Source organism: Corylus avellana, chromosome ca1 (genome assembly GCF_901000735.1).
Source record: "Corylus avellana chromosome ca1, CavTom2PMs-1.0".
NCBI lineage: Eukaryota > Viridiplantae > Streptophyta > Magnoliopsida > Fagales > Betulaceae > Corylus > Corylus avellana.
The window spans coordinates 39,641,604-39,654,553 of NC_081541.1; the positions used below are offsets into that span (position 1 = coordinate 39,641,604).

The following is a 12,950-nucleotide window of genomic DNA, read 5'->3' on the forward strand; positions in this document are numbered from 1 at the left end:
GAAGAAATGACGGAACATAAACAGACATACTCTGCAATTTCTTCTGCTGTCGCAATGATGCATCTATGAGGTTCTGCAACCACAGCAAGAAAGACACATTCAACTAACCTAACTCAAATCCTCACCCCCTACTTAGGGAAAACATAGGCAAAGACCAAACGAAAATAAAACATTTGCATTAGCCTCAGTTTTTTGAAGGAATTAGTTTCTTCTAATTCCAAATGAACCATAAGTATAATAAATTTATTTAAAACCTTTTCCAAAACTACATTAGCCATAAATTGGCATAATGAGAAAATCAACTCGACCATGCCATATGGTCGTATCAGACTCGATTGAGTAAATCTATATGATAGAATATATCTGTACAGCAAAAACTGAATTACCATATCTTCTATTCCTACAGTTTGTTTTCCCTTTTCAAGTGCCATGCATATAAACCAGAAACCAAGTAGAACACAATTAGAACCTAACCCAAATAGTCTAATTTTCACATTTCAGAGCCAAAACACGAAAAATTAACGCACCCAACAAACTTAAAGCACCTGTTCTTTTTCTACCGATCAAAAAAGAAAAAAAAGCACCTGTTCTTTTTCTAAAACATTCGTATAACAAAACCCAAAATCCAAACTTGAAAACCATTTTCCTCCTTTTTGTCAGCCACCAAACAATCCCTAATCCTCCATCAGCTCACTTGCGTAGAACCTCTATTCTTTTTTAGTTTATTCATTATTTTTTTTATCTCTTTTTCAAATTTAATCCCCAAACAGTGAAAATCCATAATTTTAAAATTTAAAACCACAAAAATTCCCTCAATTTCATAAACAACCAAAAAAAAAAAAAAATTGAAACAGAGAGGGAGAGAGGTACTTTGGCTTTGGGAATAGCTAGGGTTTCGTCACGCAAGCGGTCCTTGACAGCCTGAAGCTGAAACTCCATGGCCTTCAATGCGACGTCCACCGCCGACAAATCGGTGATGCTTGTGGCCGGGTACACTGAAAATCATACAACCAAGAAATTCTCATCCGTGCACGCGTCTGATTTGACGAAGTTCTTTTGGCGAGAAAATTTTTTTTTTAAAAAAAAAAAAAAAACCAAGTGTTCTTTGGAAATTTACTCACTGTTTCGTGCAACGACGAGCTCTTGAAGCTCCGCAATGCGAGTGTTGAACGACGACATCAACTCGTCCAGCGACGACCCAGCTTTCTTCTCCTCCATCTCTCTCTCTCTCTCTCCTAAAAATGAAATTCACTGAGACTCAGATAATTGTGATCTTTTGTGTGTGTGTGTTTTGAAATTTCAAATCCCGGGAAATGGTTTTCTAGCGGGGAAAGAGAATTGGGGATGTTAGAGAAGCGATGTCGTTTTGAAAACAGACGTTAGTCCTGTGTAAAAATATCCTAGTTAAATCTTGACCGTTTATTATATCCAAGCCAGATCAGACTAAAAGTATTCAAAATACCATATACCCTAAACCCCAATTGCTAAACTCTCACTCACATTCTCAGACGACTCTACCATTTTTCCGCGGATTTCCCTTCCGACAACGATCTAGCGACATCGTCGTCAACCAGGTATGTTATCTTATCTCCTATAGATCAACGTTTGTTTCTATTTGTCGCTTTCACTTGTTGGGGTGCTAAATACTAGATGTTGTGTTCGCTGTTGTTCTTCAACTTCCTGATTTTTGCTCTGCTTGCTTGACTTCATTGCTTGTAATAACTAAAACCCATTACTAGTTAAGCTTCTTTCTGCAGAGTAAATGGCTCTGTTTCTTGCAAAATATTTAGCTGAAAATTCATGCCCTGTTTTTTTCTTAAAATATGAACAAGTTATCTGGTTGCCCAAAATGGTTGTAAGTTGGGGATAGAGGGAAATTGAGAGTTTGGGAGTGGAAAATAAACAAAGAAATCAACTTGTCTCGTTCTGTCCTTTATTTGTTTGTTTGTGTTGTATGGGGAATTAAGCTATAGGAGTGTGGGATGAGATTGCCTCCTTTTGGATTTGTTTAGAATCTGAGACCCGTAGGATTTCTTTGGTTATAATGTGTGAGTACATTATATGAAGCCAATGAAACAAAATACTCGATTACTCAAAAGGGAGAAAGATATTTTTTGTTCTCCAACCTTTGGGCTTTGGGGCTGCAGCTCATGGGGATGGGATTGTTTAGGGTATAATAAGGTTTCTATCATGAATATTTTCTTTTGCAGTGTTATTATTGTTATAATGCTAATCAACTACATGAATTATAATCGGCCTGACTCGACTCATGTCATTTTGACTTGCTTGTATAATCCTTAAGTGGGGTTTATGTATTGTCAGTTTAGAGGGGTTCGTATTTCATAATACCCCTTCTATGTGTTGGAACTCTTCTCTCAATGGGTATACTTTGTTGCTCTTATACATGGTGAAAGGCTACTGTATGATAAGGCATTAAATATGGATTTGTATATATATGTTTTGACGCATAGTTTGAAATATTCCAGATAAATCAAGAAAAAAATTCAGAGAAGAAAATGAAATTCAATACAGCCAGCAACATTTCTCATCGTAAGACTTGATTTCTTTGCATATCTTCACATGAGGAATATAGATGGTATAAATCAGACTATTATTGTATGCACAAATAAAATTGTTCACACACATTGACTAATGTTAATCAAGAACCTGAAAGACTTGAATACTCAAAGACCAAAAGCATTGTGTTTGCTCTTTCATATTTTGCTGTAATTGTGGAATTATTGAGGCAGCTCAAATCGTCAATGAAATTTCTTTTGAAGCCTCATTGGTCATGAAATATGTGTAGCCTGCTGAAAATAACAGACTCTTAATCAGACTTGCTAATTTTCATCTTCGATCCAAGTAGATTTGGATACTTGCGTACACTTGCACTCTTGGATTCTCATCTGATTCACAGAATTAGGACGGCATTGAGAACTTTTTTTTCTAAAAAAAAAAAAAAGGAACAAAAAAAAGAAGTTGAAAGTTGGAGGGTTGTGTACCTGGGCCTAAAATAACTACAATGATTTCATGCCCCAGCCATTTGTGATCGTGTAACCTTTTGATTGGCATGAGTTGTTCTATTTGCACTAGAGTTGTGCGCAATTGTATAAATAACTCTCTTGCATGGAGTTTGGTGCACAGCTTTCCTACATGCGGTTTGTGACATCCTTGAGTTGCCAGCCATTCATAGGTTTATCCCGGGGAAGGGGGATTCATATTAGGCCTTACCCAATGGGTGTATTGTGCACAACTTTCTTATTGTAGTTCTTGCTTGGTTGGAGGACTCAACGTACTCTGAGTTATTGCTCTCCTTTTATGTTTCATTAAATTTGTAGCACTAAGAGGCAATGGTGGATTACAACTCTAGTATAGTGGCTTGTTACTTTTCAAGTTTTACTTGTTTTTTCTTTTTCTGTTAGAATGAATGTCCAAAAAGTAGGGATTTTTCAAAATTATATCATTATCAATAAAAGGCTACTAGACCAATCAATTTCTGGTTGCATTTATTTTTTTTGTACTATCATCGGACATGATGTATTGGTTATGGTTGTAGATCAGAGTTACCGGATTCCCCACCCACCCTACAAACCCTGAAGTGGATCATCTATCCTGGTTTGTGATATATTAATGTGCCAATTCCCCAAAATGGTGATCCCAAATGCAGTGTTTATTCCTCACTGTTAAATAAAGATGTGAGATTTGGCTAAAACAGAAATTATAAGACATGGAGAAATGGAAAAGACTTTTTTTTTTTTTTTTTTGATGTCGGGGAACCTCTCCAAGACAAAGCCCTTCGGACTCACCCCTGTAGAATAAACTCTGGTCCCATGCACCGCACCTTCGGAAGTTTCCCTACATGGAACTGTTTAAATCGCTGGTTTTTCACTAGGGGGTGTGGCCTCAAGGGATTGTTTGTACCCATGAGATGTTGAACCTTGAACCTTGAAGGAATGATACCTCAAGACCAAGGTCTTCACCACTTAGGCCAACCCCTTGGGGTTAGAGAAATGGAAAAACTTGTGATATATATATGCCTACTGTGTCAAAGTGACTCAAGTGTTTTGATGTGAACCACAGCCCCAGATAGTGAACAGAAAATGACACTTCCACCCCCCATAAACAAGGGGTGATGATTGAGGTTTGAGTGGGTGACTTAATGACCAAGAAGAAAAGAAGAAGAAAAAGTGAACCAACTAAGCCTACCCTTAGTATGTTTCAAATTGTTTTTAGGAAATAGAGCTTTTGTCTAAAATAAAAATAAAAATAAACACTGAAAGTGCTTTTTAGGAAAAGGCTCATTTTTAAGCTTCTCTCAAAACATAATTTTTAGCCTTTTTTAGAGCCAAAAAATCAATTGGCTTTTATTTTTGATAGATTGGGTGCAACTTATAGCTGTTAGTTCTGAACGATTGTGTAACTATGTACTTCGAATAGCATCATTATAGCAGGCTATGAAACATGGCTCTTCACTCAGTATTCTCAGATGATAAAAGTACTAAGGGGTTCTCCTGTGTCCTGAACCTAATGAGTTTGCCCAATAGTGTTACAGAATAAAAAGGATGGCAACTCAACAAAATGGAGAAGAAGAAGATCAACAAGCCACACAAGCCCCAGCTGTTGGCTTGAGAGCAATGTTGGAAGAACGGTACCGGAAAACCAAAGAGCATGCAGAAACTTACCCTTACGTGTGGGCTTCATATATTGTTGTATATGGTGGTTTTGGCCTATGGCTTACCTACAGATGGAGAAAGCTTCGCAAAACTGAGGACAGAGTACGGGTCCTTCAAGAGAGACTACGCAAGCTTGTTGAAGCTGAAGAGTCCAAAACCTCTGCCACATCGGTTAAAAAGGCTCCACCATCTGCCGATAAACCGCCCGAATAGTTAGGTTTGCTTGCTGCTAATTCAATTCAGCTTCTTTTACCCATCAATATTGTGTCAAGTATTACTTGAAAACAGATTGCTTTTGCATCGTCAAATTGAATGTGAGAATCGAAGAAGCCTAAAATCATGATAATTTCAAGAAATTGTTGGGCATCAAGTAGGAAAATTTGCTCTTGTTTACTTTGGTCAAGATCCGAGATTCAAATATGTTGAAATCTGCAAAATATCATGGTCAATTTATTAGAGAATGACTAATAGTGATGAATAATTGTATTCTATACATATGTTATCTCAACATAGAATTTTTGTTGAAGAGGTCACATTTTTTGTAAGCTGAACCTCCACATTTGTCATACTTCTGTTGGGTTCGTTTTATTGTTGATTGATTTTCATTTCAATTTTCAGACAAAGTATTGGTTGATATTGCAGTCCTAGCAAATCCATGTGTTTATGTGAGGAAGAAAGTAACAAATTATAAATACTGTGTACCTTGGACACAGTTACAGTTGAGCTTGTGTAGATCTTTAGATTTAGGGTTCATCATGTGCCATGATTTAAGATGAGTCTTTAAACTTTTGGACTGCATGGCTTTTAAAAAGGAGTTGTATTTCTTGATTTATAGGTAGCATTTCCATCTTCCAAAGTACATGAATGTATGGATTATGGTCAAGGCTTGTTGGATTACAATTAAATTTTGGTTCAAGTAATTTTTTTTTTTTTTTTTTTTATCAAATGGTTAAGGGTTTATTGACTAGGCTTGTTTTAGGTTTAGAATGTGCCCTTATCATAATAAAATGCATGAGTAATTTCTAATCATTTCCGATGATACCATAGTGTAAAAAGACTAAAATGTATACTTTTTTAAATGCAATTACTAAATTAACACAAGAAATTTTATGGGGACAATTTGTTTAGGTTCAAAACTCTTGAGTTTGTTAAATAAATAAATAAATAAAATAAAAATGTTACATAAATTTTGAGTTTGTAAGAAAAATTTCAGAGTAATGGACAAATAGATTAAAAATCTATAATTTTTCATCTTCATCTTCCATTAGAAAGAGAGTTTTAAGAGTTCCAATAGGATAATTGAAGCCCCAAAGCCTTTGGAAGTAATCTGACTATCAAAGACCATGGAATGCTTGTAGAACGGCAAATAATCTAATTGAAAATAATTCTGTAACTTTATATAATAAAAAGAGAAAGCTGAATAACAACTTCACAAGAACCAAGATTTAAACACCATATGTATTTTCTTCAATCAAATTGAAAAAAATAAATAAATAGAAGAAGAAGAAGAAGGCTATAAATTGAGAAGAGTGATCAGCATGCTGAAGTTAGGTTATAGCTAATATTTGGTTTTTTTCTTTACAATGGAACTAGTGGTTTTTCCTTTTCTTTTCTAAATCTTTTATAACTCGGGCATACAAATATGCCACTTTTATTGGACAAAGTTTTTTTTTTTTTTTTTGGGAGTAATGTCATATTCTATATTTTTATCTCAAAATGTTGACATGACAATTCCAAACAACTCTTAAATTATTATTAATTTTTTTAAATAATAACTAATCTGAGGGTTAGTTCAGACTTCCATGTCAACATTTTGGGATAAAACTACGGTGACAAAATCAATTTTTGATGTTTTGGAAAAACAAAACTTTTTTCCAAAACAATAGTCAAATGGGAGCGTAGTTTATAACTTTATTATTTACTTTATTATTTCCTTTAAAGAGGATTGAAGGAATTAGTTGAGGGAAATCTTTCAACCTAATTTATTAAATTGACATCTATCTAAAATGCATGAGAGAATCCCATAATCTATTAAATATACATATAAAAATCACAAATATTTTTAACACAAGAATTATTTCCTCCAACTATGGAAAACATTTTGACGACTAGTTTAATTTATGCTTAAATGACTTTGTTGATGTGTCGCCGTTAGCCGAAGTTGGAGAATCCTAAAAGCTCTTGAGAATCTATATTTATGTATCTTGGGGATTATTAAGAGGGAGATATGCTATATATCATCTTCTAGTTCTTCTCTCACTCTTTCACTTTTCAAAATCATCATTGGATCTGTGAGGTTCATGTTTGGGGCCAATATAACCCCACATATCTAAAGATAATTTTGAAAATTGAAAGGATGGAGGATAATTTTAAAAATTGAAAGGATGGAGGAAGAACGAGAGGAGAATATTGTAAAATTGAGATGTGTTGTACATCTTTTCCCGGTTCTTCTATCATTTTCCTACTTTTGAAAATACTCATTAAATCTCTAGGGTTCATGTGTAAAATTGGCATGACCCATACATTCAATAATAATTTTAAAAAGTGAAAGGATGAGAAAAGAATCTGGAAAATAAATTAACATTTTCCTATTAAATTAGAGGGAAAAAAAAAAAAAACAAAAAACAAAATATTGCAATTTACAACGTTGGGTCTGGTGGGTGTCTGGATTTGAAATTCTGTCTTTTTATCACATTGGGAAGAGAACATTCACGTATGCCTCCTTTTGAGGATTAAGATATCCATGGGATGTTTGTTTTAATTACAGCAAAAAGGTTTGCCTTCTTCTAATTCTTTTGTTGGGATTTTAAAATATGTTGACTTACAGTTAGATGTATACTTTATTTGCCCTAGCCCCTAGGTGACACTCTCGAAATCCTTGCTTCCTATGTCTCTTGTTATGTCGGGCACATGAGCCTAATTGCCACTTCTTCATTTTTTTTCTTTTTTTTCTTTTTTAAGTGATCGTAATATTGTTATATATTTAAGGATAGTTAAATTACCACCCAATAAATAATGTTCTTCACAAGCTATTAAATATTCGTAAAGGATTAAAGGAATTCAGAAAATAGGTGTTTTAGAGTTCATTTGGTTGCACGATTTTGTATACTATAAATGTGAATATTTAAACAAAATATCAAAAAGTGTTCCGTTTAAATGTGTGTTTGAAAAAAAAAAAAGTATTCAATGGTTTAAAAAGGTGAAAAAATTCATATTATTTAGTAGTAGGTAATAGAGTGTAGTTTTTAAAATGCACGATTTCAAAAGATAGGATATAGTACTATTTTTTCAAATTGCAAGGCCTAACCATGTTTTCTTGCATTTTGAAATCGTTATTATTTTTTAAACGGTACATTTTCAAACTACAGAACCAAATGAACATTTATGATATTGTTGGTCAATGTTATATATATATATATATATATAATGTAAAATTTCACTATTCGCTTGTGAAATCGCTCTCCCAAAATCACTCTTAGTTTTGTGTGTGACCTAAAAACTAAATAACCATGCACTCTAACTTCATTTATACAATCATTTTGTTTTCTATTTTATTTATAAAACTATTATATAGCAAATCAAAGTTGAGGGATCTGACTTGTTTATTAAATGGGTCGGGTTAGAGTTGACTTACATACTCTTATGCCAATGCCTACATTACCCAAACCTAATATGCAATATTAGAGCTAGAAATTTTTTACATGATTTGAAAATCTAACAATAGATTAATAAGTTAAGGTTAAGGGTTCTGACCCGTTTGATAAAATTGGTCAAATTAGGGTAAATTTATATAATCTTATACATGAATATGAATTGCCACACCTAACTAGGTTACTCAAATAATTTTTTGCAATCGTGAGTCAAATAGTACACATGAGGCTACATTCCTATGTTCCGAACAAAAAAAAAAAAATGTGGCTTGGATGGATTGATTACAACGCATTGTTCTTAGATGGGCCAATAGATATTACAAGTATCAACGTACTATATATTCCTTTTGTTTATTTCTTTCTTTTTATTGAGCCATTAAACCAATGTATAGATTTAACCAATTACGCTGTCAATTATTAGCCTTCTAATTGATCAATTTGACCACTTATATTCATCTAGGAACATAAAATGAAACATTAAAAGTACGTCGTCTCAACCTATTTGTGACCAATTGTTAGCCTACCAAAAGTATGTATATACCTTTCACTGCAGCTCAATTCGTTGCTTGTTTATTGGGGCAACGATTTTTGCGCCAGCGTGCTCGGCCGTTGCTATGTGTATGACTTACCAAATATCATGAACTCAAAGATTTAATAGCTAGGTACAATATTCTTTTAATTGCCACCCTCATTATTTGACTTAATTTCTTCAATACTTCATATTCATTTATCTCCTTGAGAAAATTTGAGAGTTAGGTTTTTAACCATATAATACGATTGAGCTCTATTATTAAAATAATTCTTGCAACCTAGGCCTCTTTTACAAACAAGAAACGTATATATGTGGATGAAAACTTGCCATTGATGGGATCTTTAATTTCAACTTTTTTCGCGGTATTTACATGAGCATTGATTTAATTTAACCCCGTGCATATATAAACACCTTATATGTTTATACATGCACGACATTTGAGAAATGAGAGATCCCGGTATGTTTCACGGTATTTTTCAAGTCATGCATATAGAAATTTGTCATAAAACCGGTTCTATAAGAGAAGATTGCACATTCTTTATAATTAAAGATGCCCAAGATCTTGTCTACAGGCAATATGAGATTATTTTTCAACACCCTCCCTCACGTGTAGGCCGGTATTTTTTCTGATCCTTGTCATGGGGAAGTAGTGCGGGTTACATTCGTTCTGTGGTAGGCTCTAATACCATGAAGAAATTCGTAGGCTTAACTTATCTCATAAAACTGGTTCTACAAGAAAGAGTTGTCAATTCTTTATAAATATGCATAATATCTTATCCACAATCAATGTGAGATTATTTCTTAACATTTTATACATCTAAAAAAAAATACATGTCTAAGTATTTATATGCCTCCATTAATTACCATTTGCTTTATCAGTTATCAGATGAAGAAAATTGGTAAACCTGAAACTTGAATACCAAGAAACGATGAACAAATTATAGATATTTTAGATTGACATATATAGTCATTATTTGATACAAGTACATAGTTATGAGATAAAAGGCTTGTATATATATATATATATATATATATATATATAAACTCTTGAGCCTACACAAGTTCTTCAACGCTTGTTTTTTAGAAGTCGTGGGACGAGAGATATAAAACGTATGTACCCTTTAACCAGCAGAAACACAATTTTGGTTTCTTTTATCGCTAATGGAGGATTTGAGGAGGGTGTGCACTTGGTGGATCGTAGTCCAAGTGGAACCCAAGATCTTTTCAGTTTGCACAGCTTCTACAGTTTTTCCTGTTTTCTCAACTCCATTTTGCTTTGACAGAACTGAAATCTTCTCATCACTCGGCACAAAATCAGAAGATGTAAAAGACTTGAAGAAGAAAAATAAGTGATCGATCGAGTAGGATGACAACAAATGAAAACAAAATAATAATAAGAATTTGTACAAACCTTGATGTAAAAATGAGCTTTCTTTTCCAGCATTTTGTTAACTGCGAGAACATGTCGGGCATTACATGCATGCAAAGAAAGGCATAGAAGGAAAACTATAAGACAAGAAGTGGTTGACATTTTTCTTTTCCTTAAAAGAGTCAAATAAAAACTGTAATAATTGTTTTGGCTCCCACACCTGATTAATGTTTTTGTGTTGTGACTGATAATTTATAGAAGTATAGGTCTCAAAAATATCTTACTAACAAATTTACCACCTATACACTTGACTTTATAAATAGTATTTGTACATTTGAATTGTCGTCTCATCTTTTGATTGTATTTTTATAGATTACTATTTACAGCACAGTTAGACGAGGACAACTGCACTGTAATATTCATAAAAACCCCGATTGATTGGTTGGAGTGGTAATTCAATTGACCCTAATGTCTTGTCAAATATCAGCTCTAAGTTTGCATTCTCATGTTCCAAATTATTTCTTGACTAGGCTTCTTTTAGGTTTATAATGTTCCCTTATGGTAGCGAACGTTCGGGTATTATTACACAATGGCTCAAAGGGTTCGAGCATACGTTTGGGTATTACCCAGTAGTTCAAAGGCTGGTCAATGAACACTCAGGGTAATCCCCCTAGCAAACACTCACACTATATAAGGTTAAGGTCGAATGCTCGGGGTGGTCCCCCTAGCGAACGCTCGTACTAAGGTTAAGCACGAATGCTCGGGTGGTCCCCTAACGAACGTTTAGGCAGAGAGTTGGATTTTGGTTAATTCAGGGAAAATCTTAAGGAAATGGTTTACTCATGAAGGGTTTATATTATTGGGCTATAAAACCTTTGAAGAATGTGTTTATGAAAGTGCTTTATCGTGCTTTGAGAAAATTATTTTAAAAGTTGGAGATTTTTCCGGGGCATAACAGCAGTTATTGCTTGGTTGGGAGTTATTGCTCTCCACTCAAGATGCAAAGGTTGATGACAACTCTAGTATAGTGGCATGCAGAAACTTACCGTACAGATGGAGAAAGCTATGCAAAACCGATTGAGGACAGAGTACGGGGTCTTCAAGAGAGACTATACATGCAAGCTTGTTGAAGCTGAAGAGTCCAAAAACTCTGCCACACCATCTGCCGAAAAACCACCCGAATAGTTGGGTTTGTCATGATTCCAGCTAATTGTCAATTATATTTGATTTTCAATTTTATATTCTGATTTTATTTTATTTGATTACGATTTTAATTGTTGAAGATTTTATTTATTTTCTTGACTAGGATTAGATTTACTTTAATTATTCATTTTCCTTATTAGATTAGGTTTATTATTGCTAATAGGATTATACTTACTTTCTCTACAAGTATTTCTCTTATAAATAGGATAGTTATTAATGTAAAACAAAATTCATTCGAATTATTATCAAATTAGATAATTTCTCTCAAACACTCTGCAGAATTTATCTTTCTTTTAGCCCGTAGGCTTAAATTTATGTTTCTTTTAGCCTGCATGCTTGTTTTATCTTTGGTCAGAAAGCGTAGATGCATTTGATTATTGTTTCTTAGCCTTCCGCTACGTCAGTTAGTATCAGAGCATACTTTATCCTGATCATTCCAATCAACATAACAGTGACAACCTTCTCCAACAAGCTTGCTTGTAGGGGAGGGACTCTTTCGAGAGGCGAGCTTGCTTGTGGGGGAGGGGCTCTTTCAAGCACCGTATTCATGGGGTATCTGAGCTGGTGTTATCTGGATTTGATGGCTAACTTGTACTACATCAACAACTTTATAATGACATTATTTGTGAGAGAGATGTTATTTCAAGAGCCGTATTTCAGGAGTTCCAGCAAACGACGCAAGAGGTTTTATGCCAATTGTGGGAGATGTTGGAAAGCATGCAGATGAGTCCCTTTGAAATCACAAAGACAATGATGCCCAGGATGATGTTGGAATCTGAGTGAAATCGATTCAATTTCCTTATGTTGACAAGTTCCTTGACGATGACATAAGTCTCATTCGACTTGTTTGTAACCATATTCATGAATCTCTCGGTAGGCAACTAGCTTATAAAGAGAATATTGATTACAGTGAAAAGGATGTTGAGACTGCTAATTTGAAGCTGCCATCAGAGAAACAATTTGTGTAACAACAACTATTTGTTCTAACTACTAGACTAGCGGAAGAACAACCACCAGTTCCTCTGGCATAGGTACAACTCATCACGATCACCACAAAAATTGGCGATTCCTTTGAATAAAAAGGTGAGATTGAAGACGAAATCCAAGAAGAAACCATTGGAGGAATTTTTGTAGAAGTAAACAAAAAGGAAAAATTGTGTCTTGGTGCTATCTATGTAGGGTTCTCCAAATACCTTTCTTTGGAAGAGCCACTCGTGCCAATCCCAAAGAAAACTTGAGGATGAGTTTTTTTGTTTTTTTTTTTTTCAAATTGAGGTGTCTGATGTAGGGCGACATTTACCCATATTTTTTATGAAATTAAAAATAAGGAAAATGTTAAAAATAATATTGGAGCCGCCTCGCTTGATCAGAATTTTACTCGTTCTCAAATAATGAAAGTACAAAAGAAAATATTTGTCACAATTCCAACTAATTGACAATTATATTTGATTTTCTATCTAATACTATGATTTTATTTTATATAATTAGTATTTTATTTGTAGAAGATTTTATTTGATTAAGAC

The 12,950-nt window shown here is 34.0% G+C and overlaps 1 protein-coding gene across 1 annotated transcript; it reads left to right on the top strand.

Annotated features, from left to right (window-relative positions):
- The first annotated feature begins 1,460 nt into the window (after window positions 1-1,460).
- On the top strand, window positions 1,461-5,022 carry LOC132190421 (uncharacterized). The gene is made up of 2 exons (XM_059605414.1): window positions 1,461-1,574; window positions 4,545-5,022. Exon 2 carries the CDS (start codon window positions 4,563-4,565, stop codon window positions 4,884-4,886), a length of 324 nt encoding a protein of 107 aa, XP_059461397.1. The 5' UTR covers window positions 1,461-1,574; window positions 4,545-4,562; the 3' UTR covers window positions 4,887-5,022.
- Window positions 5,023-12,950: the final 7,928 nt, after the last annotated feature.

Coding starts and splice junctions, on each gene's coding strand:
- LOC132190421 (XM_059605414.1), top strand. CDS start 4,563: ATGGCAACTCAACAAAATGGAGAAGAAGAAGATCAACAAGCCACACAA.